At 37.3% G+C, this 26,352-nt stretch overlaps 1 protein-coding gene across 1 annotated transcript in view; it reads left to right on the top strand.

Moving 5' to 3' along the window:
* Window positions 1-1,107: 1,107 nt before the first annotated feature.
* CDHR1 (cadherin related family member 1) overlaps window positions 1,108-26,352 on the top strand; it is a 43,786-nt gene continuing 18,541 nt past the window's right edge. The window contains exons 1-7 of the mRNA XM_003755146.2: window positions 1,108-1,168; window positions 2,295-2,390; window positions 10,912-11,057; window positions 13,201-13,251; window positions 16,040-16,129; window positions 16,627-16,713; window positions 23,565-23,681. Coding sequence (XP_003755194.1) covers window positions 1,108-1,168; window positions 2,295-2,390; window positions 10,912-11,057; window positions 13,201-13,251; window positions 16,040-16,129; window positions 16,627-16,713; window positions 23,565-23,681 — 648 coding nt within the window. The remainder of the gene's footprint in view (window positions 1,169-2,294; window positions 2,391-10,911; window positions 11,058-13,200; window positions 13,252-16,039; window positions 16,130-16,626; window positions 16,714-23,564; window positions 23,682-26,352) is intronic.

The following is a 26,352-nucleotide window of genomic DNA, read 5'->3' as shown; positions in this document are numbered from 1 at the left end:
CATAAGAGCCATCTAAGTGATACAGTGGAATAGAGTACAAGGCCTATAGTCAGGCCTTCCTAAGTTTGAATCTGGCCTCAGATATTTACTAGCTATGTCACCCTGAGCAATTCATTTAGTTCTGTTTGCCTCAGTTTCCTGAACTGTAAAATGAGCCAGAGAAGGAAATGGCAAATCAATTCACTATCTTTGTCAAGTAAACTCCAAATGAGGTTGCAAAAAATTAGGCATTACTGACACAGCTGAATGACAACACAAAGCCAAGCTTGACCATCAATGTCATTGAGTTTAGTTCTGTGTGATTATGAACCTTTGGGGGAAGAGGAACTCAAGAGAATTCTTATCTAAAATTCTTCTTTAACTCTAACACAAAGCAACTGCTCTCCTGACTCCCTGCAGTGTTCCTTTGCTGATAGTATATTGCAGCCTAGCTTATTGAGTTGAATCAAGGTCTTCAGCACCCAGGAGAGCTCTATTCTGAAACCGTAGAAGTTCATACAGTCAATCATTGGTGGTTTTCTCATTTCAAATGGCTACTCTCCAAACTAGTAGCTCCAATACTTCGGTTTCTTATTCAGCAAACCCATCAACAAATCCTTCCCTGCTGAACTATAGGAAACTCTATCCACATGCAAATTCAAAGTAATCTAAAGACAGAAAAGAAGGGGATGAGGTTTTTCAAAGCAACATTCAGAGAAAAGATATCTTCTTTTTGTTCACTTGCTTTTTTGACTGTTGAGCTCAACTCAGTAGGTGTGAAGGCTGGCAGATTCATTAGACAGGCTAAGTCTCCACAAACACACCTAGCCTCGGGAGAATGGGGTGGATTCCTCCCAAGCTCTCTCCACTCAGAAACGAGTCCCTGGGCTCCTTGCACATTAATTGGTCTTAATTAGGTTGTGGGAAGGAGCTTTTTTAAATTCCTCAGAAAATAAGACGTGTCATCCTCTTAACATCTTAACATCTGTTCCTCTCGCCCTCTGCTGCCTTCCCCCCTCCTTTCCTCTCTTACAATTGGCCATGGTAGGGCACTGAAGGACACGCTTCTATCCCCTCCAGAGGCCCATCCTAGCCCAGCCCCTGCTAAGGAGCCTAGACTCCAGAGCAATGAAACATGGCCAGCAGTTCCCTGCCTCCTTGGTCCTGGCACTGGTGCAGGTTTGCTTGGGTGAGTACCATCTATTTCTGAGGCTATCAGGAAGAAGGGAGAAAGAGGAATCCATCCTCATTGGGTTCTTCGGGGCATCAGGAAATTTGGTGATGTGAACAAGAGTAAAGGTACCTTTGCTTTATTTTCACAAAAAGCAGATTTGAGTTTTTATTTAATTTCAAATGGGTCATTTACTGTGCTTAATTTTATGACTAATGACTGTCTTTTGCTTTGTTTTGTTTTGAATTTTTTAATGATATCTGGCAGCACGTAAGTGGTCATTTTTTTTTCTGGTTCTTTGCTTCTTTGGTAGATGTAACTTCCAAATGGTTGCCAATAACAGACTCTCTTCCTTGGCTTTTCTGCCACATGTATTCAGTGCATTTCTGTGACTGTATTTCTGTGGATGTTCATACCTTAGAGTGTCTGTGTCTGTGTTGTTGGTGAGAATTGGTCATAATAGCTTTGCTGGAAACTTTGGGCATTTTGAAGTCTGTTTCAGTGGCAATGTGAGCTCATGGAGAGAGGGGAGATAGACTGGGTATTGGGATACCTGGATTCTAATACCAGCACATACTTTTAGGTTGTTGTATGATTTTTGACATCATTGTCTCATCTGCCTCATAAGGATGTTGCCTTAGAACAGGGGGCCTTAATCTAGGGTCTATAAATTAGGGGTTTTTTTACATTTTGATAAATATATTTGAATATAATTTAGTTTCTTTTACAAACTGGGTATTTATTTTATTCATTTAAAAATATTTTTCTGAGAAGTCCAGAAATTTTCCCAGACTGCCTCAAAAGAGTCTATGACATATAAATGAGGTTAAGAACTCCCAGATTAGAGGATCTCTAAGATTCCCTTCTGCTTTAATATTCAATGGTGATGGATTATTTGAGTATCTAGTTATTGTGAAACTCCAGTATTTGTGTTATCTGGTCTGATGCAGGGGCAAGGTGTCCTTCTAGTAATGTGGTGTTACAGATCCCTTTCTGAGTTACAAGTTCATTAGTGTCACTGAGTATATTGTGAACTAAAAGGATTCCCCCAGGAATTGGTCAGAGCATTGAGCTGGGTTGGAGAAAAACAATTCCACTGGGGAATGAGGTGTAAAGAACTCCTTTGTGTTTTGTTGTTTTCCAGCCCAGGCGAATTTCGCTCCTTATTTCTTCGACAATGGAGCCAGCAGCACAAATGGAAATATGGCCCTTTTCAGCCTTTCAGAGGACACCCCTGTGGGTCAGTATGATGGCACAATAGTTACACTGCAATGATTATCATTTATGGTTTTCTCCCTTATACTATCAGGATCTAACAGGACTAGTGGCTCATAATTAACCTGAAGAGGAGGTGTGTTTAGAAAAGATCTGTTTTTATCTGTATTTTATTATCTTCTTCCTCAATATTCACTTCCACCAACTCTAGCTCACATATGCCAAAAAGCACATGTGTATTTAGGGGAGAGATAAAGACATATGGTTTAAAAGCCAGTGGTCTTTTGACCTATTTAGCTGTCTCCCATTTTAGTAATTTCAGAATGTCTTCAATATCCTGAAGCTCTGAAAGTCTGTGAAGAGTCTCCAGAGGAAGATGGACTAGTTAATGGAATTCAATTCAACAAATGCTTACAAAATGCCTACTATGTACCAGGTACTATGCTAGGTGCTGTTGATACATAGGCAAAAAACAAAAAACAAACAAACAACAACAACAACAAAAAAAAAAAAACCCTGATCCTGCCCTCAAGGAGCTGAAATTCCACATGGGGGTTGTGAAGTAGACAGATAAATAAAAAGTAAAGTGTTTTGAGAACATTAACAACTGAAAAGATTAAAAAGGTATTGGCAGGGGAAGTGTCACTTTAGCTGAACAAAGAAAAACAATGTGGCCCAGTAGAAAGTGTACAGTTTCTGGGAATCAGATGACCTGAGATTAAATCCTGCCTCAGTCACTTACGGGTTACATAACAACCCATAAACAAGTCAGTTAATTTTTCAGAGCTTCAGTTTCTAAATCTGTTAAATGGGGATATTAACATTGTAATACCTACCTTACATGATTTGAGGAAAATGCTTTGTAATTCTTAAAGTGCTTAGAGAAATGTGATATTATTGAAGGATAGTAAGAATCACAGGGAAGACCGTTTAATAGGGAAAGGACTAATCACCCAGCTATGAAAAAAAGAAGTTTGCTATTTAACATTTTCCTCTCCATCATAAATTGTTGGAGGGTGCAGAAATGATAGGAATTGGGCTCTTCATGTTGGAGCAAAGGAGAAAAGAGTAACAGGGATCCATTATCACCATCACTCTCACAATGCAAATCATTGAAATAGTGATTTTTTTCCAATCCTGGTTCCCTGAATGTGTTCTAATGTCAAATATTCCTTTGAACATTTTTCAAGGAAACAGTCAGTGTGACCTTGAAGCAAATCTCTCTTTGTTCATTGACAGTCTCTGGTAAACTGTTATAGATTAGCTTTCCTGACATCTTGCTCTTCCCATTTTCAGTGTGGGGGCAGGTGACCAACTGTTTCAATCTACTGTCCCCACCCCCTCCCTCTCATGCACAGAACACCTTTTCCGGATCAGTGTCTATTCAGTATTTACTTATATTGTCAACCTCTCCCTCCCCCCTTAGAATGGAAGTCCCCGAGGGTATGGACTGTTTCAGCTCTTTCTTCATATTCCCAGTGCCAGGTTAGATGACTGGCACAAAGTAGACAAGCAATAAATGTTTGATGATTGATTTATTGAAAACTGAAGTCAATAAATATTTATTGAACAGCTGTTGTGTCTAAGCTGGTTAGGCCACTGTGGAGGGGAGAGACTCTGAGGGTATGAAAGGAGGCAATAGCAAAAATAATGAACATTTTTATGTTTTTAAGGTTTACAAACCCTTCTCACAGCATTAAGAACAATACTAGATTTGGGGCTGAGATCACCTGAATTCAAATCCTAACTATATTACTGTCTGGGCTGATGTCAGGCAAGTCTTGTATCTGAATCTTGTTTTCATCTGTAAAATGAGGAAATTGAATCCTACAGCCCAAAGAGGTAGATGGTACCAGTATTATTAGTCCTTTTTATGAAAGAAGAAATTGAGGATCAAGGAAGTAAAATTACTTGCTCAAGATCACACATCTATTAAATAGCAGAGTTAGAACTCCAATCTAATCCTCCCACCCCAGGTGGTTTTTCCATTGTGACACAATTAAATAAGACAAAATGCTTGTCTACAAGGAGCTTGCAATTTGGTTGGGAAGACTGGACTAAAATACATGGAAAGTTGATGAAAAATACAAAATAACACTGTTATTACAAGGTAGTGTATCTATGCTAAATACCAAATATATGGTTGTATATTTTAAATATTATAGAGTTCAGAAGCAGGGAGTAATCACTGTGAGCCAAAAGAAGCAGAGAATGCTTGATGCTGCCATCAAAGGTGGGGCTCAAACTGAACCTTAAAGAATGGATAGGACTTGGACAGGGAAAGTATATTTGAGACAAGGTGAAAGAATATGTTTTTATTTGTTTATATTCTGTTGTATTCTCTTCTCCAATAAAATATGGATCCTCATTTGAATATAAGGTACTCAGTCAATGTTGGTGAATTGGATTGAATTCAATGCAAAGGAAGAACTATATAATAGTGGGCTTTTAAATGGTCCATCTCCCAGATAGGAGAAATAATTTCAAGTAGAAGTCTTTCCCTGGTCCATTAAATCACATCACACAGATGACTTGCCTTTCTTAGTCACATATAAGATCAATCCTTTCTTTCCTAAGAAGAAACTCCTCAGATACCTATGAGTTTAGAGTTGATCTATTGAAAGTTCTCTTTAAATGTAAGTATTATAGCATAATTAGTACAGAAAACCATGGTGTCACATGGAGCCAGCTTTACAGCCAGGGAGACTGGATTCAAGTTTTGGCTCTGACACATCAGCTGCCAGTAAATAGCGCACTGAACAAAACACTTCACCTTCCACTTCTTCAGGCAACTCTTAACTCTATAATTGTAAAGAAGCTTTCAATCTGAATTATGAAAGGGAGCTTCCTCTCTAGGGAATTCCTTATACCAATGGAATTGCAGGTTTAATTCCTGTCCCTTTCCCTATAAGAAAGTTATAAACTTATTCCCAAAATAAATGGAAATGATTTAGAAATTAACCAAATATTATTTTCCCATTGGTGTAGATGTATAAGACTCTCACTTACATGTTCGCAGAGCTGACTAATACTGCTGATCACCAAGTGATTTCAGGTAGCAAATAACAAGTAGATAGGATTATGCATGCCAGAACCACGGCTAATGACAAGTCTGAGAAATGCCCGCCTTTTTGACACAGGAGAATTATTTCAGCATTTCCTCATAAGCCTGCTACTGGGGTGGAAAGATAGATTTGGATTCCACTTCCAGTTGGGGTGGTGAGGGGTGAAGAAAAGTTTAGGAAATGGTTCACAGAGGATATTACTCTTGAATGGAGACTTGAAGAAAAAGGTGGATTCCAACAAGTGAAAATGAGAAAGGAGTGTATTCCAAGCCAAGAAAATCATCTGTAAAAGGGAGATTAGGCAGAAAAATGTCAGCTGAAATGAGAATAGGCAACGGTCCATTTACATGGGAACATTGAAAGTGAAAATGGCAATGGAATAAGATGTCTGGGCTAATAGGACGAAAGCAAATGGTGTAAAACCTTAAAGGTCAGTCTGGATTTTTTTCTATACACAATAGAATCTATGACATTTTTAAGATGATGTGATCCAAAAGATGTAAATAGAACACTAGACCTGAAGGAAAACTTGAGTTCAAATTCTGCTTCAGACATTCACTAGCTGTGTGACCCTGGGCCATAGTTTCCCCATTTATGAAATAAATGATTAGTAGATGAGTTTTAAGGTTCCTTCCAGCTCCAAATCTCTGATACTGACATAGGGGCTTCCACCCTGTCAAGCTGGCTTATGTCTTCCTGAGAAGTGAGCATATCTGAGCAGTGAAAAGTCAACTTTTGAGGATATTGGCTCTTCTCCTAGCCTGGAATGAATTCAATGGCAAGAGCAATGCTATGGCTTCAAAACCCCTGGGGACTTTGAGGAAGGCATGTTCCTATTTCTTCTTAGCAATGAGAGAAGACATGGAAATATTTGTTTCTTTTAATTACTAAAGGAAGAGTTCAAATTGACCTTTCTCTCCATATTGGAAAATGTTAGGAAGGTGTTGTTGATATATGCGCTAAGGGAGATAAATGCACAAGCTGTCCTCATAAATCTGTGGTAAAGAATAGCTTCTGTTTGGTTTGGTTTAATGGAAGGAAAAAAAACAGAGTTCTGTGCCAGGTCCCAAGGTTCTCTGAGAGAATGGGTTCATAGCAGGGTTATGCTGATAAATGTGTGGGGTTGAAGTATACCAAAAAATACCTTTCTGTTTAATCTGCATTATTATCATTTTCTAAATCACTTTCTTAAGTCAGGGCAATCAGCAAAATGTTGTCAAGCTCTGATTTGTAGTATTTGCCAATTTCCGAGGTACAAATATTCACACTGAAAATTTAACAATTGGATTTCCTGAACTCTGGCAATTGGTCCCAGAACACGCATGGTTTATGGGAGAAACCAAGGTTAAGAGTCAACATAGGGATCTCTCTGGGCAAGTGCTTCAATCTCTCACTTTGATCAACTATAAAATGATTTACATTCAAGGCTGATTGTACAGTTACCTTTTCACTGTTTAAAGATGAGATAAACAACATCTGCTAATGGCCCTTAAAGATAGAAAAGGAAAAAAGGTGGAGCCAAGGAGATAGGAGAAGTATTAATTGGGCATTCTAAGATTTTAACTACACTACTGTTAGAAAGGGATTGCAGTGGAAGAACTGGAGGAAGATCTGGGGTCAAGAACTAACTTGGACTTATACTGGCTATGCAAACAGTTGCCTGTCTCTGGCATATCATGCAATCTCTCAGGGCCCCTAGAAGACTCTATGTTACCAAACAATGTTTTTCTATATTGAAAGAGGGAATTTCTTCTCTGAGAGTTCACTGTACCAATGAAATCATCGGTTCTATTAAAAAATTTTAACAATTAATAATAATATGAATTATTTAAAATAAATATTTAGAGGCTTACAAATTAAATATTTTAATAATATAGATAGAAAGATCTTACCTATATTAAGTGATATTTTTGTGAAATGAATCAAGATTGTCAATAAAAGTTATAAGAATAAAAAAATGAACATTATAAAGCAAAAAAAAGAAATGAATCAGGATTATTTGAAATATATACATGTACATGTACATGTTATAGAAACTATTTCTATGTGGTTCAGATTCATTATTTAATTGGTAGAAGGAATTTCTATTGAAGAAAATCCTTCTGCCAATACAGATTATTTTCTACTTTGGAACTTATTGTCTTGGGAATTTTCCTGTGGAAGCTGAAAGAAAAATTACTTGCTCAAAGTCATGTTGCCAGCAAGTGTCAGAGGTAAGACTTGAACTTTGGTCTTCCTGATTTCTGGGCTAGATCACTATTTATTAGACTTTATTAGTGTGCAGCATGTCCTTAGTAAATTATTTTTGACTTGATTTGACTCAAGAGGCATCTAAACCTGATGTTGGGAAGGATCTCAATGGTCATTAGTTCATCTCCTTCCCTGTCTCCTGCCATATAGGTGCAAGCTACATGTTTGGAGATAGGTGAGTCCATCCTCTTGGGAAAATAAGTTCCAGCCCTGTTACAAGTTATACATAAACATATGTATGTGTGTGTGTGTATATATATATATATATATATATATATATATACATCTATATATAAAATATGCACAAAATTAATATTATATGTATATTGTATGTGCACATATATGTATATACATATGTGTTTGAGTGTGTTTGAGTGTTTATACACATACACTAAAGGGACATTAGTTTTTCTGGGTTAGCTGACTGGTTTGACTAGTTTGACGCCACAAAAATGGCCAAGACAAGAAGGCATAGTGAAAAGAGAAGCTAGAGTCAGCTGCCCTGACAACAGCTCCAGCTCAGCCATTTACTAAAGGAGCAATATTGGAGCCTCAGTTTCCTCTACAAAATGAGTGTGAGTGCTGAGCTTTCACACTAATATTCTGTGAATCTAGTGCACAAAGAGGCTGATTACTACAAATCATGGAGCACTCCTGGCCCCGTTGTTCAGAACTTCACTTTTTAATTGACACCATTTCTGGTTCTATGAGTGAAAGGCAAGCCTGAGCCTGCTCTCTCTTCATGAACAATTTCTTCATCTCTTTTCCTTTTATAGGGAAATTTGTTTTTTAGAAAAGGTTGAGCCAGACAGGGACTCAGGAACATTGTAAAGTGGAAGTTTCTTCCGGGCTCTCTCACCTTCCTGCACCCCAATTCACCCTTTGCCTTCTAATTCCCCCTTTGTGTTTCCTTCCCATCTCATCTAGGAAATCTTGCTTGCAGAACACCTGATATTAGTCATTTATGCCATAAAATGAATATTATTGAGCTCCTCTCCTTGGGACATTTGCAATTGAAACTTGATCTCTAATGTAGAATGAAATTGTTTATATTTAGATAGCAATTTACAAAGTTTCTTTACTACAATCCCTATGATCTACATAGTAAAAGCATTATTATCCCTAGTTTGCAAAGGAGGAAACTGAGACTTAGAGATAAAATAAGCTCATGAACTTAGAGCTAGATCAAGGAGCTAGATTCAGTTGTTTCCCCAAAAGATTAGTTCACCCTTGTCTAAAAGTCTAGTTTATGAGGATAGTCAGGATTTGAACCAACATTTTCTGGCTCAGTGCCTAGGGTTCATTCCACAAGTCCTTTTGGAATGAAAGTCAAGCAGATACTTACGGTGAGGGATAAGAGAATCAACTTTAAAAATTCAGAAGATTCTTTCTGCTATCTCCAGAATATTCAGTGTTTTCCCCATTCCGTTCCTGCCCTCTGTGTTTCTTCTGCCTGAAATGCCCCTTTATGTATCTACCCATCAAAGTCCCATTCATCTTCTGAGATCTAGCTCAAATGCTACCTTCTTCATGAGTCCCTTCCATGATACTCTAACCTGGAAGTTATTCCTTCTTCCTCCAAACTACCAGATATTATTTACTTACTAGTCTTTCAGATTTTCACATGCTACAATAGTTAATTCCCTATTAGACTGTCAATTCCTTAAAGGAAGGAACTTGTCTTGTTCTTTTCTTCCTCCATGCAGTGTTATTTTTTGAGCAAATCCCTGAACTACATCCCATAGGCAGCTACCCAATATTCCTCCAGCTAGTGTTGTGATAGGGGATAACCTCCTTATTTCTTGTTTTTCTCTTTTTGAGTTTTGCTTTTCCCCTCTGAATATCCAGGTTGAAAGAGTCTCAAATGATTACCCAGGAGTAGAACCACTGTGAGAAAAGGAACTCATTGACCTGCCTCATTAATCTTTTTGTGGCAACCAAGGAAAGTATGAGAAATAACTTAGCTCCTGGGCAGTTTCCCATATTCTGGCCATCTAGAGTCAGGTTCCATCCGCTCCAAGTATTTAGAGGAAAGAGTATGCAGTCCAAGCAAAAGTTCCTTATCAGGAAAGAGAATAAAGCGATCAGTGATTCTATCACCACTAGCTCATTTAAAAACCAGAGCAAGAGGCAACATTAATATGAAATATTTGTGGTTCAAACTTAGTAGTTTGAGCCTTGATGAAATTCACTTGATGAGTTTATGCTGTATCTTTTTTTCAACATTCAGCCCCTCTTATATAACTCTGCATTCCAGGATGCCCAAGATGATGGGCTTGCCCAGCTCCCAAAGAATAGCTTGCACATACATAGCAGGAAATAGGGAAGGAGATAGACTAAATGACCTCCAAGATCCTTCCCAACATTGAGATTAACTGCTTTTCAAGTCAAGTTCAGGCAACAATAATTTATTAAGGACTTTCTGTGTATCAATTAGTCTTAATAGATAAAATTTTGGTGTCAGGAAGACTTAGATTCAAATCTGGACTCTGACACATACTGCTACATGACTCTGAACTAGTCATCTTTTTCCCTCAGTAATCACAGGAAAATCCCCAAGACTAAAAGTTGTAAAGTATACGGTGGTTTGTATTGGTGGAAGCGTTTTCTTCAATAGGAATCCATTCTATCAATTAAATAATTATTCTAAACCAAATAGAAATATATGTATATGTGTATGTGTATATATATATGTGTGTGTGTTGTGTTTATATTTTCAAATAATCTTGATTCACTTCATAAATAATTAAATATAGACAAAAAACTTGCTATCTACCTTATTAAAGCACTAAATTTGTAAGTCCTTAAATATTATTTTTAAATCATTCATGTTATTATTAATTGTTAATATTGCTTCAAAACAATTTTAATAGGACCCATGATTTCTTTGGTGCAGGGCACTGCCAGAGAAGAAATTCCTTCTTTCAATGTAGAATAGCATCCATTGCAATATGGAGTCTTTTAGGATTTCCTAGGGGCCCTGAGAGATTATTTGACTTAACCAAGATTCCACGAGCAATATATCAGAATAAGAATCTGAATGCAGATCTTCCCAACTCTATGGTTGAATCTCTACTTATTACGTTACTCTGCCTCTCTCATAATAATAATAATAATTTCTGTTATCATCATCATCATAGTTATCATTATCATTACTAAATGATTATAAACACAGTAAAGCAAAAAATATGACACTGAATTACAGGCCTATTCTCCTTTCCAACCTTTCAGGCTCTCATGTGTACACATTGAATGGAACTGACCCAGAAGGAGACTTTGTCACCTACGGCATTAGCTTTGAGTCCAGTTCAAGAAATTTCTTTTCCATCGATCCAAACTTTGGAAATATCACATTGATTGAGGAGTTGGACAGAGAGGTATGGTGAAGATCACGACATGCATCTATATTAAGAACACATGCAAGATTTGTTTCCCAGTTGTAACATGAGCTTGAAAGAATATTAAAGCCTTTGCAAATGAGTCCACATTAAGCAAAACACTATATAAAAGCTGTAATTTGCCAAAACAGTGAATTAAGAAATACGCCAGGAGCAGGGTTCCATGAGGATGCTTGCTTGCATTCTTTCCCTTTTGCCTTCTCTCTTTCCTCCCACCCTATGTCTTTGGAAACCATTGCTATAGAAATTTAGGTCTGTGATGTCTAACTTAGTCTGATTGTATTGGGGACTTTTTGACAGTGGTGCTGAGTCATCTGGGTCATCTGTGACATCCAGATAAATTTTTACAATGAAATCACTTACAATTTTAGATCCCTCTTACCCTCTGTCCAACCTGAAAAAGTCTCTGTAAAGGGTGAGACCTTTCCCCAAATATGAATTAAGGGGTGGGGTACTGATAAGGATGAAGGGGTGGGTCCCTTTAGTTTTTTTTTTTTTTAAAGAGCTTTTACTTGTTCTTAATCTCCCTTAGAACAAGCAATTCTTTAGAACATTTAAAATTAGATTTGCTACAAAAATTTAAATTTATTTTTTTCAGAAATAGATTGATTGCATAAGTGAGATGAACAGGTCCTTGCAGAGAGGCTCCTAATTCACAAGTTTTTAAGAGGGTCAGAGCTGAAAGATATTGGTCTCTGCTTAATAAAAACAATACTACAAATAAAATCCCAAATGTACTAGCAGTGGAAAGAGAACTTTTTAAAGTTGGAAGAACTAGGTCAAACTCTGCCTCTAATATATGATAATATCATGGTACATGAGAGGCAATTTGGTATAGCAGGTAGGGCACTAGACTTGGAATCAAGAACCCATGGGTTCAAATTCCTTTTATAATTACTTAATGGATGTGTAACAATAGGAAAATCACTTAACCTCTGCTTCAGCATCTTGATCTGCAAAATGAGAATTGGAATCTATGATCTCTAAAATCCCTTCTATCTAGAATTCTATTATACTCTGATAAGTCATTTAATGACCCTCTGTGAATATTCTAAGCCTTTAAGACATACTCCACATGGTTTCCATGGCAAAGAGTTAACTCAGTGTTCAAAAGTTATAATATCAGGTAGGGTGAAAAATCTTATTCTTTACAGAGATTTTTTTTTCAGATTAGGCAAGGGAGAGAGGGATCCCAAAGAGCAGCTAGTGTTATAAAGATTTCTTTGGATGTCACAGATCCAGCAACACCATTAGAAAGACCCCAATACAAGTTAAGTTGTAGATCACAGATCTAAATTTCTGTAGCACTGGTTTACAGAAACAGGGAGGAGAAAAAGAGGGCAAAAAAAAGAAAGAATGTAAGCAAGCATCCTTAATACCTTTTAATGTAGCCAAATGTTTTAATCCATACTCTAGGGATTGGTTTTATTGTATTGAAAATTCCCTCGATCAATGGAAGTCAACACTACTCGCCTAAAACAAAGCTTCTTAAACCATAGATTTTGACCCCTAATTGGGATTGTGTAACTGAATGTGGGGGTTGCAAAATTATAATTTAACATCAGTGAATGTTTGATTTGGATACCTATTTTATATATCTATATAATCAGGGTTGGATAAAAATTTCTTGGACAAAATGGGATCACGTGTGGGAAAAATTTAAGAAGTCCTGATCTAGAGCACTAAAGGATCACATACCTTTCTCAGGATTGCATAGTCAATTTGGGCTGGAGATAGAACCCAGAGACATATTCCTGGCTTTGAGGCCAGTTCTCTCTCCTCTACACCAAGTTATCATTAGTTTTCTCTACAGTAATTTATTGATCCTTCTAAAACTCTGAAGCTACCCAAAAAGATAACCACTTACTCAGGACAGCACATTTAGGATTGGAGCCTGGGTTTCCCTAAGCTAGACTTATCATTCTAACCTTCAAGAGTGACCTGTTTAAGGCTCACACATTTAAAATACCTTCATCACACATCAAATGTCAGGAATCAATCAATGATTACAAGAATGATTGTGATATGTCAGTCTCGAGATAACCCCTTTTCTTACTTTTTTTTCTTATTTATTTCTTTTTTTGTCTTCTTTTCTTTTTTTTTTTCTCTTTTTTTTTTGCAGAGAGAAGATGAAATTGAAGCCATCATCAGCATCTCCGATGGCCTGAATAAAGTGAGTACTGGAAATCTGAAGGGCCAGGCTGTCAGAAACAAGTATGTACGACTATCTTTGGGCTGCCCATGTAACTCACAGGATGGCGAGATAGTTGTGTCAACAAACACTTCAATTGGCATTAAGAGCATTTGGGGTCCATTTTGAGAAAATTGCCATAGTCAAAAAGTTCTCCCCCTGGAAAAGGTTTATGAAATCAAAATTTTAAAAATTTTAATTTAATTTTTTAAAAATTAAATTAAAATTTTTAAATATTGGTCACTTACTATAGAAAAATAGTTGTCGATGGCATCAAGATATCTGGTATGGGTTACAATCTTACAATTTTTTCAATATCAGGATCAATTCCTGGCCTCCAGAAATACCTTCTGGTCAGTATTTTAATGTGAACAATCCCTTGATTACTGAAATATAACATAACCAAGATCATATTACAACCATCTCTATTATTAATGTGACTACTCTGAAAGGTGATTCTTTATAGAGAATAATTTCTTTGGTCACCCACACCTGATTCAGGAATGAACTCATCTACTACCCTATGTGGTCAACCATATAATGTTAAAGATGTAGACTATAAAATTATTTAATTGTTTTTAGTTTTTAATGAATTTTTTTACCTTTATAAGTCAGGTCCCAGTTAAAATCTGACCTTCAACAGGAAGCCTTTCTATTCTCCATGAGCTCTAGTGTCTTCCCTCTGTTAGTTACTTCCAATTTATTTTGTCTCCGGCATGTTTGTACATAGCTATTTACATGGTGTTTCTCCAATTAGACTGAATTCTTTGGGAGCAAGCACTGTTTTTTCCCTTTCTTCATATCTCCAAAGCTTAATAAATTGCTTGCTATATCGCAGATGCTCAATAATGTTTATTGACTACTTCATTTCTAAAAATATTCCTCCTCTTTTCTCTACCCACAATCACCCCTTGTAACAACAAATAAAAAAGGAGGGGAAAATTTCAGCAAAATTAACAACAAAGTTTGAGAGTATATAATATATTTCACACCCATATTCCCCCTCTTCTGTAAAGAAGGGAAACAGGTATATTTTTCCATCCCTTCTCAGTTCCCAAGTTTTGTCACTATAATTAGCATTTAATTTCATTTTTTTGTTCTTTACACCTATATTTTCTGTTCTCTGTTTGCATGTGTATGTATGTATGTAAAGTATATAGCAACTAGGTGGCACAGTAGACAGGGTTCTAGACCTGGAGTTATCTTCCTGAGTTCAAATCTAGCCTCACTTACTGGTTAGGTGACCCTCAGCAAGTTACTTAACCCTGTTTGTCTCAGTTCCTCATTGGCAAAATGAGCTGGAAAAGAAAATGGCCAACCGTTCTAGTATCTTTGCCGAGAGAAACCCAAATGAGGTCACAAAGAGTCAGCCACAGCTGAAATATTGAACAACAAAAATATATATATACATATGTATGTGTATCATCTTCAACTCCTTTCTCTCGACATTCTTGTTCAATCTATTGTCATAGCTTATTGATTTTACCTACTTAACAATTTTCACATATGTATCGGGTGGTATAGCATATAGGGTGTTAGAGAAAGGAGGGGAGGGAAAGTGAAAGAAAGGAAGGGGGAAAGAAGAGAGAGAGAAAGAAAGACAGAAAAAGGGAAAGAAAGAGAGAGAAAAGGGGAAAGAGAGAGAAAGAGGGAAAGAAAGAGAGAGAGACAGAGACAGAGACAGAGAGCAACAGAGACAAACAAAGAGAGAGACAGATAGAGAGAGAGAGACAGTCAAAGACAGAGACAGTCAGAAACATACAGAGAGAGAGAGAAAGAGAAAGACAGAGAGACAGAGAGAGACAGTCAAAGACAGACAGAAACAGAGAGAGAGAGAGAGAGAGAGAGAGAGAGAGAGACAGAGCAAAAGAAAGAGACAGACAGACAGACAGTCAGAAACATACAGAGAGAGAGAAAGAGAAAGAGACAGAGAGAGAAAGCAGGAGAGAGACAGAGACAGAGAGAGAGAGAGACAGAGAGACAGAGAGACAGAGAGAGAGAGAGAGAGAAAGAGAGAGTTCAGTATGTTAATGTACCTTAATTTGTTTAGTCATTTTTCCAACCAACAGGCATCTACTATATGTAGAACTTTGTTTAACATTTAAAATGTAGGTAGTCCAATACAATGTAGACTCCAGAGAACCGAATGGACTCGGAGAGTAACTTTCTGTATTATTCTCCCAGATTTATAAATAAGCACCGTCATAAGCATTGAACAAATGATTCCTCCGTGGCATTAATGGTAACATAATTGAAGGTTTAGGTAACACTTTAAAAATTAGCATCATATGGAGCAGATAATTAGTTTAAGTTGTTAACAATAGAGTGGGCATAGTTTGGAGCATCAGAAAACAGCAAAGGAAAGTCCCTTCAACAAGACAGAACTTTATTGTCATGAAAGGATTCCAAAAAGTATTACAGTGTACATACTATACATATAAAATATTATGGATCATATGGATCTGATCCAACTCATTATCAAAAGGAATAAATCACCACATTGTACCCCCATGTGTACCCTCACTTACTGCATAAGTAAGTAACAGAAGATGGAGTCCTAGCTCAAATATGTCAGAGATTCTAGAAGGATTCTATATTTCTAGAGTCATGGGGGTACAATGTGGTGGTTACTTACTTATGCAGTAAGTGAGAACCCTCTAGTTTGGCTCAGGACCTAAAAAAAAGCCCAAACCATCCTTAAGTGGTTATTTCTATGACATCAGTCTGTCAATGTGTGGATCTCACCCCATGTTCTCTCTGCTGTCCCCAGGTGGTAGAGAAGGTCCTGATTCTGGTGACTGACGCCAATGATGAAGCCCCACAGTTCATCAATACACCCTACATAATCCTTGTTCCTGAAGTGAGTAATATTTCACCCAAAGAGAATCAAGTAGTTGAGTAAAAGAACATGGATGTACTACCTGGACTTTGGCTCTGAACAGGAAGGGCCTTTGGGTTTGATTGGGTTGGGGAATGCAACGCATTGGAGCAAGCAAAGTATGAAGGTTGAAAGATTCCTTCACTCTTCTCCCTTGATAGCTTCTTTCCACCTCTCTCTCATTCTTTCATTCTTATTCCCAGTCCCTCACCCATTTCCTTGCAGGTCATTTCTCTTGTCCTTTTCCTTTTTCGTTTTCCTCTGTAACATAGTCATTCATACACATGAAGTCTCCTTGCATGTCAGAATTCTCTCACTTCAGACTTCTTACCCTTTCACTCCCTCTTTAGTGCTCTCTTTTCTTTGAATCTAGTGGAGGAGAGAATATGAGAAGGAGTCTCTTCTGTTTTCTCAGGGCACAAGAGTAGTACAGGTTCTAGTACTAAGACCCCAATGTGATTGTGTGACCCCTCCCATAGGACACACCTGCAGGGAACAGCATCTTTAAGGTTCAAGCTGTGGACAAGGATACAGGATCTGGAGGAAGCGTCACCTATTTTCTACAGGTAGGACTTTGAGCATTGGGCTTGCCTCAATTTCTAATTTTCCCCAGGTAGATGCTTCTCATTTCCAATATTACCAAAGATTCCAGGACTTCCCTTAGATATACAAGAGGGAAATGTATATCCCTAGAGGTAAGGAATAAAACTCCACATTAAAGGAGGAAGGGATCACACATTTATTAAGTACTTACTATGTGCTAAACTGCTTTACAAATGGTATCTCATTTGATCCTCACAACTCTGTGACACAAATATGATTGTTATCCTCTTTTATAGGAAACTGAGATAGATGGATGTAAAGTGAGGAAACTGGGACAAACAAAGGCAAAATGATTGCCAAAAGTCACACAGCTGGCAATTATTTGAGTCTGGACTTGATTCTAGGATCAGTACTCTCCCCACTCTACCCCTAGCTGCCTCATAAAGTAATCCCAAAAGCATTGAATTAGTCATCAAGATACCTGGATTTTGTTCCCATCGCTGACATGGATCAGCTGCACAAACTTTACAAAATTACAGCTTTGCTGGGTCTCAAGTCAAAAGGATGCCATGATGTGAAACTCTTTGATTATAGGAGTCTAGAAACCAAAATATTTTGGACTGACCTTGTATGTAGAGCCTAGGTGGTATGGTGTCCAGAAAACCATCTTTGAAGCTTTTGGTTTGAATTGGTCTCAAGCCCTGCCTCTGATAGCTTCTGTCTAAGTAATGTTGGGCAAATCATTAACTTCTTGATGTACTAGGTAACTCAAAATCCAGAGGAGGTTCCAACTTGTATTGGTGGAAGCAAGACTAGGAAGAACCTATAAGTTCCCTCTGTTAGTGAAATCACCATTCTAGTCCTATCTTTATAGCTGCTATATACCCAATCCCAATTCTGTGCATTTTTAAAGTCTGCATCTATGATTTCACCTCAAATAATTCATCTGTAACTTAAAATCTTAGAGAGTTGGCTGGGGGTGGGTTGTTAGAGATCAAAAAAGAGAGTTTGGTGTATTCAGGAAAGGCTATTTGGAATGGGTGGGACATTACCTGGACTTTGAAGACCAGATGGGAGTCAAATAGCCTAGGAAAAGGAAGGACAAGAAAATTTGGGTCATTGGGATAGTGTGAGCCTAGTTATAGATATAGAAATAAGGGTGTGCCCCGAGCTTGTTCCAGGAAATTAGAGAAGAAAACAATTTGTTCAGGAGTTTCCCTTACCCAAGTCAATCTATTCCAGGTAATTCCCATATTCCCCTAATGCACCAACCTCACTTTTCTCTATTCCTAATCCTTCTGAAAGAGTCATTATGAAACTTTTCTCTCAGAGTCAAACCTGGAGGAGCAAATCATCCTGTATCCAAAAGTAACCCCGTGGGAAAGAATAATTTGCCCAACTTGGCTCTGACATCCTCCTAATACATTTAGAACCACACCCTCCTTTCTTGTTAAAGGTGGAACTTCTTACTTTTCCGGCTATCCCATACTTTTGGTCTGTGAACTTAATTTGGACAAAAAACATACTATAGGAACACCTTTTTGGCTGCTACCTTTGCAGAGATCATCAACCCATTCATTCACACTTTGTGAAATCATCAAGTGTGTTTTTTTCTTTAATCCCTTTCAGCCTCACTTACTCCCCACTGCTCATTCCTCCATTTCTTTTTTGATTTTATGTTTTACTGCCCTGCAGGACTAACCTATAGAGCCATAGAAAGTTAATACATGAAGTAATTTGAGGTGCACTGAAACCCCTCCTATTCCCAATATTGTCCTAATTCTATCTCACTGACTTACCAAAGAGCCTGAAATTCCCATTATTAATAGCATTGCTTTGGATTCACCCAAGGCCCTAACAAAATGCACATGTACTTGGGAGGGTTAGTATACCAACTCATCAGCCCCCCTTAACAGGTTAGCAAAGAACTGGAAGAAGCCCTAGAGACCTATGACTCAAGATGGGTAAGTATAAGGGAAAGTCCAAACACAGGATTCTGTTGTCCGCCAAAGTTTTGATCAGTTTACAGAGGGCAGGACTGTGCCCATCTGCTTATTCCCCCTTTTATTCCCTCCAACGCCCTAGAGCAAATTCTTTTCTCTGGACACTCTCTTCTCTGGCCCCACACAGATAATGATTAAACTCCCTGTGTGCCTTTAGTCATGCTGGTGTTCAACTCACTCCTGAGCTGCCCTTCTTTCCCTTCTCCAAATTCTAGCCCATTTCTGAAGGTCCAGCTTAAGTACCACTTTCTCAATAAAATTTTCTTTGACTTCAATCTATGCTGATGATAACATCATAGAGAGTTAGAGTTGTCAGGGACACCCGAACCCTTTCATTTCTGAGATAATGACCCTGAAGCCCAGAAAGATAGAGGAACCTTAAGAGAGATTGTCTGGACCACTCTGCTTAGCCTTCAGGATCAGAACCACGTAGCCAGTAAGTATCTGAGTCTGGAGACCTTCTGACAGATAATATAACCACCTACAGGCCACAATCCCTGAGGCCCTCTAGCCTCCTTGCTAGTACTGCCTCCCCACCAGTCCCCTCTCCCTAGAGGAATATAAACACTGTTCAGATATACCTTGTACAATGTTGCCTTAAAATGAAAGTATATCCAATTCTATCTCTAAGGCCCTATTTGCCTTAGAGAATTGAGACAAGTTTAGGCAGACTTTTTTTTTCAGACGACAAGAGGAAGCATTAAAATGGAAATTATTTAGGAGCAAACTGTTATATCTGAGAGAACTGGAAGGAATTTTTTTTTTTTAAATAGGAATATGAAGCCACCTATTCCCAAGTGCATATGGCAGTCTAAAGAGGGAGGGGAGAGGTCTAATCTGCCCAGCTCTCTTACAATTTCAATAATCTCTGCTCAGTAATCAGAGCCATTTGGCAAGCAGAGGCCTGGGAGAGAGTCAAGTGTGGGGGCAGAAATGGGTCAGTGCTGTGTAGTTCAGTACAGATTAAAGATAATCCTTTACATGAAAGGACAGAGGCTTTGTGGACCAAGGAAAATCAGTTTAAATGCACAGGCCAATGTTCTAAGTCCCACCTAAAAATTCAATTCAAGGGTATCTGTTGAGTTTTTGCTGTATTTTAGTCTCACCATTATTTTAGACATATTTTAAAACCATAACAAAGAATCTGGAAATAAAAAAGCAACAAGAACAACAACAAAATACTCTAAGCAGTCAAAATCAATATCACAAAGTTTTTATAATGAAATTTGGCTCAAGAAAACTTATCCATCCTTCCTTCAAAACCTATTTATTTTTACACAATTCTAACAACCTGGATAATCTGGCTTCCCAACCCACACAGCAAATAAAAAGTAACAAATAAAAAGAATCCCTGCAGGTATCTAACAGCAGGAAGAGGTGAAGGCTAAAAGGCCACCAGTTAAAAAAAAAAAAAAAAAGGAAGTATAATATAAAAATATGTCACATCTCTGTACCCCATTTGCTCCTCTATAAAATATGGCCTGGGTCAATCATTCTCAACCTTTCCAATATAAGGACAGATTTTTACTTTCAAGAAATATTGTGGACTCAAAAAATATTAGTATTATTTGTGTCTGTTGAATGAGTACAAAAAGTGGCACTTTCAAATGAACACTTTTAAATTAATTTGTGCATTATTCATCATCACATAGCTGAGAAATAGATAGAGCGCCAGACATAGGATTAGGAAGAACTGGTCCAAAACCAGCCTCAGATTTTATGTAGCTGTGTGACTCTGGGCAAACCACTAAACCCTGTTTCCCTCAGTTTCCTCATCTGGAAAAGGAAATGACAAATCATTTCAGTGTCTTTGCCAAGAAAACCCCAAATGGGATTTTCTGGATTTGGACATGACTGAATCATAGTATGTGTCTGAGGGGGTTGAAGCTATACCTCCAGCTGGCAGACCAATCCTCAGGTCAGCTTCATAAAGCACTATAGGAAACATTTGTGTGAGACATATTATTTAGTTGAGAGAAGGCATATTTATCTATGTGTGTGTGTGTGTGTGTGTGTGTGTGTGTGTGTATATTCAAATATATTCATATATATTCTATATATGTGTACATTATATGTGTGTGATGTCCCAGAAGTCTTAGTGACATTTTAAGAATTGTGTTTAGAACATTGCATTTGTGTTCAAGATCTGAGTTCAAACACAACCTAAGACATTTACTAGCTGTGCTATTCTGGATATATCAATTGACCTTTTATGATCTTGGCTTCCTCATTTGCAAAATAGGGCTAATAATTGCTTTTACTTTCCAGTGTTGTGAGCACCAAAGAAAATAATGTTTGTAAAGAATTTTGCAAACCTTAAAATTTTAAATAAATACTCATTATTATTATCGTTCTTATTAATTCATAGACATTTTACTGAGGTTCATAAATTGGAAACTAGATGATCTCTGAGCTATTTTCCTGTTTTCAAATTGTTTGTGAAGAGAGGGGAAAAAATCATTTAAAAAACAGACATGAGAATTCATAATTGCCCGCCATGTGGGGTCATTTCATATATGAACAAATAGCTCTACATATCTCTGAGGGCCCTGAATTTATGTCTGTATTTAAGACATTATATTAATAGATTTTCATTAAAATGGTCTGACTCATCAAGAAAAATCATGTTGTGTTCTCTGTTTAAACTGAAAAGGGAATATATGTGATACATTTTAGAAAAAGTTACAGTACTTCAAGAGTCATGATTTTATCAGTACAAGAAAGATCATATTTACTCTATGCCCCATTTTGGATAAAGTATAAATGAAATTATTTAAAATGTTTCACAGGTATAAGAGGGGAAGCCCTCAGCTACCTGAAAAATATTAGTCACTAGAATGCCAGATTAGAATTCAGAGGATCTTGATTTGAATCTTATCCCAGCTACATACTGCCTCTGTGACTTCAGTTTCTTCACCCATAAAATGAAAGAACTGGTCTATATCAGAGGTATCAAACTTACAAACTTACAAAATTTTGCTGTCAATCTGACAGCAAAATTCCTGAGTTTGGCCAGAACCAAATTAAAATTCAATTAAGAGCTATTTTTAAAAATAGATAAAAATGCAATGCAACATAGACAATGTTAATTTGTGATTTTCTAAGTCAATATGCAGTTCAATTTATGTTTGAATTTGACACATCATTTCTAAGGATGCTTTTATCTGAAAATCCATAACCTATGATTGATCCCCTAAGGTGTTTGGACACATAAAATCTGACTGAGCTTACATGGTTCCTACTTTACAGTCTACTTAGAGAGACAAGAGATAAGCACATAGAATCATTGTGCTAGATTTGAAACAAGAGAACTAGGTTCAAATTCTGGTTCTGTCATTTAGTATCTGGGCGACCTTGGACAATCATTTTACTTTGACCATTTACTTGACTTGGGTTTCCACAACTATCAAATGAGAAAGTAAAATCTCAAGGGTCACTTCTACCTCTAAATCTGTGAGTCAAACAATAAAAGACTACAAAATCTCTCTTCTGTAGGAAATCAGAAAGGGAAGATCACCAAAGGCTATGAAAGATTTGTTCTTGGGGAAGAATAGGCAGATTACACGACCAGCCTACAGATTTTAGTACTTGTACTTCTTCTACAAGATTCTTGCTCCAGGGGTAGTGCTTGCCTGACGTCAAGAGTTTTAAAAAAAAAAAAAAAGGAAATTTTAGTCTCTCATTTAGTCATCACTGCTGACAGAGTGCAATGAATCTTGTTTGCTGAACTGTTAAAACCAACAGAAATAGCTTGTGGAAGGGGCACTATTTATAACTCTTTATCATGTCTCAGTTGTTCTCTGCTCTGTTTAGGGCCCAGAAAAAGAAATTTATTCATAAGGGAGGGAGTATTGTAGCTAGAGATTAGTCCCAACTAAACCATTAACTAGCTCTTAACAAGTAGCTAATTAACAAGTTACTCAACCTCTTGACCTAAATTGTTTCATTTGTAAAACAAGACTGGATAGATTATGATTATAGATTTAGGACTGGAACTGATCTTCAGTCAGAGGTGTCAGGCTGTATATGGCCCACAACACTCTTGTGTGCATAGGAATCAGATTAAAATGGAAATGGGAAATATTTAACAAAATAAATAAAAGTACAATAAAGAATAGATGTTAATATGTGGTTTTCTAATTCGATATGGGATCTTTATATCAATTTTAATGATGCATGTTTTTATTTGAGTTTGACAACACAGTTCTAAACAATCTAGTTGAACTAAGAAGTTGGGCTGGAGGGAATACTAACTACATGGAGGAGGTGGAACTGTGACAATTAATAATTCTGCTTACCCCAGGGGAAAATGGGCTCTGGGGACCATAGTATCATCTATTTTATTTTACATCGTATATTCTACCTAAAAGGTCCCTTCTAAGTCTATTATATTCTGATTCTATAAAGGGGGTATCTGAAGGAATAAATTAGGGTCAATCAGTCCCAGAACACAAGTATTTATTAAGCTTCCATTATATGACAGGATCATAAGATTTAAGACTTAAAAGGACGTTAGATGCTACTAGGTCTACTCTGCCCTTTCATTTTAGAAGTGAGGAGACAGAGACTTTGACAAACTAAATGATTAGTTCAAGGTATTAACTGACAAAAATAGTATTTGATCTGGGTCTCCTCTCAGCCCATTACCCTTTTTGCCAGCTTATTTCCCTTATTTCTCCTTGCTCAATCCACACTGAGGTCAGTGTGACCATGTCTTCCCAAGAGAAAACACAATGAGGGCTTTGAGTGGGGTTTAGTTCTACTTGATGCTCCTGAAAGGGAGGTGAGAGAGCTCCATGATAGGGACCCTGTGCTCACCCAGGAAAATGGCTCACGCCTCAGAAACTACATTGTTTTCCTCTTTCTTACAGAATCTCCTCACCAACAAGTTCACAATGGACCGCCACAGTGGAGTGCTGCGCATTAGAGCTGGAGCCACTCTGGACTACGAGAAGTCAAGGACTCATTTTGTCACCGTCGTGGCCAGGGTAATACAGGGGTCTTCTTTGGAAATCTGGGGTGGCTGATGTGGGGATCCAGAGAGGGAGCAATCTTTGTCAGCAGTAAGTAAGGAGGCAGGTTCTTCTTGAAATGGGAAATCAAGGTTTGGAAGGATGGCCATTATGTAGTGAGGGACCTACTATAGCTCTTAAATTAAATATTGCTTTTTCATTAAGATGAAGGAAACACACAGAATAACATAATGGAATGTCTATCGGCTCTGGAGTCTGTGCTAACTACATTCATACCTTACTAAATCACTTATCTTTTGAGGATCAGTTTCCTGGTGTATAAAAGGAGAGCAATGAACAAAATTACTTCTGTGATGCCTTCCAGGTCTTGAGCTACAATATTCTGATCCCTTCTGATCTCTTTCCTGAACCCAAAGAAAAGGAGATCTAAGGCAAGGATAGTACAGTGGGATAGTGCTAAAATTGAGAATTAGTGAACCTGAGCTAAATCTTAGCTCTACTACTTATTACCTGTATAAACATAAGCAAATCATATCCTCTCTGGGCCAATTAATTCACAAGCAAAGGTATTTAACAAAATAGCATAGTAAGAAAACTTGCAATGGAATGTTTCCCTCATAAACCTGGGTGTTCTTTCACAAATATACATGTCATTAGTAGAAATAGTAGGCACATCTACACATAAACCAGTAAAAAGGAAAATGGGTTTAGAAATAGAAAATGAGTTTGACCCTCTAAGAAGAAGAGGAGGTTCAGTTATTCTTCTTTTTGCTTAAAGCTACATTTCCTCTGGAAAGATAAGCCTCTGACACTCTGACACTACCAGTCACCATATTCAGCAAAGATTCTTACACAGTATGAAGGAAATTCAGGAGATTCAAACAAGCTGGATAAATTAGAAACTACCATACTTATTTTACTTTTTTATGTATTTTTTTGGTGAGGCATTTGGGATTAAGTGATTTGCCCAGGGCCACACAGTTTGTAAGTGTTAAGTCTCTGAGGTTGTATTTGAACATAGATATTCCCAACTCCAGAGCCAGTGCTCTATCCAGTGTGCCATCTAGTTGCCCCACCATATTTATTTTATTATGTATATTTAAAAAAAAACTTTACAGAAAAAAATGAATCATAGTTTTATATATGATACTCTTTTTCCACTTTTCTTTGTATTTGGAAAAGGTTGTGGTTGTTAATTTTATCAATCTAATAATAATAAAAATTAATGTTTAAAAAAGCTTTTACTCTGCTTTTACTCCCCTATGATGAGAGTCGCAGATCAGTAGCAAGAGAAAATCTTCAAAGCCTCTTGACTAATTCTCATTTTATAAGAGGAGCTAGAGACCCAGAGAAGTTAAATGAATTTGCTTGAACTCATATAATAATAGACTCCAGATTCCATCCCATGCAGCATCTCCTTTGCTCTGGAGTTCTGTTTATTATATTATAAACACCATGAGTGAGATTTGACCAGATTTTTTTGACCCTATCAATGGAAGTTCTTCTGCAGAATGCTGCTGTCTACAAAGTAGTTTCATTGAGCTGTTGGTCTTTTGAGCAAAAAAACCTACGCATTGTGGAATACATGACCAATACAAAGTGATGCTACCTTTATAAATATGGATACCTGACCTCATGTCCAAAAATAGTATTCTCTCCTCCTCCCAGACAGGTGAGTTTCCTTACTATCTCTTCTAGCACAATGTCCATTCCTATCTTTGTGCCTTTACTTATACAGTTTCTCCTGTGTAGCATGGACTCCTGGGCTCCTAAAGCTAGAAAGGACTTTTAAAGTTACCTAATCTAAACACCTCATTTTTCAAGTTAGGAAACTGAACCTAATTTAGAAATGCCAATTCTCCTGGATAGCTGCTTTCTGATAGAAAGCAAAATCCAACACGTGTGTGTATTCCTTCCTTCAGTGTAGTAGTAATCATAGCAATAATTTTACTGATCTCATCCGTACTTTCTCATGATTTTGTCCATATTCTCAAGAACAATAGCTAGCATTTATATGGCACTTTCAGACTTATAAAACACTTTACAAGTATTATCTCATATAAACCTGATATACTGGCCATCCAGGGTAGTTTTTTTTTTCCTTCCCTTCCAATTCTAAGGGTGTCATTTTAACTCTTGAATGGGCTGTACCTTTTATTCTTTCCTCTTGTTCCATGACTGGCTGACATCTTTTTTCTACTCACATATTTCTTGACTCATACTCCTTATGTCACTTTTTTCCTGGTAAGGCAATTAGGGCTAATTTCCTAGGAATGTTTCTTTGTGCTGCTATTCTTTAAATCTTCTTGCCAGTTGATTGGTTTTTTTCCCCTTTCTTTTTAATTGGTTTCTTAAGGTGACAGAATCAAAGATTAAGAGATTATCCAATCCAATCTTTCTCATTTTACAGATGAGAAAATTGATGCAGATTTCCTGCAGGAGGACCTGAGTTCAAATTGGACCTCAGACACTTAACCAGTCACTTGTGCAAGTCACTTAACCCTAAATTCCTCATGGGGGGGGGGGGGGGAGAAGTGACATAAGGAATATTATGCAGAAAATGTGTGATTAGAAAAAAGATGTCAGTCAGTCATGGAATAAGAGCAAAAGATAAAGGGTACAGTCCAAAGTATATAAGCTATATATGAGATAAGAAAGTGTTTTGTAAGCCTTTAAGTGCTATATA

Source organism: Sarcophilus harrisii, chromosome 2 (assembly GCF_902635505.1).
Source record: "Sarcophilus harrisii chromosome 2, mSarHar1.11, whole genome shotgun sequence".
Lineage (NCBI taxonomy): Eukaryota > Metazoa > Chordata > Mammalia > Dasyuromorphia > Dasyuridae > Sarcophilus > Sarcophilus harrisii.
The sequence above is the reverse complement of the archived record's forward strand: the minus strand, read 5'-3'. Positions and strand labels throughout refer to the sequence as shown.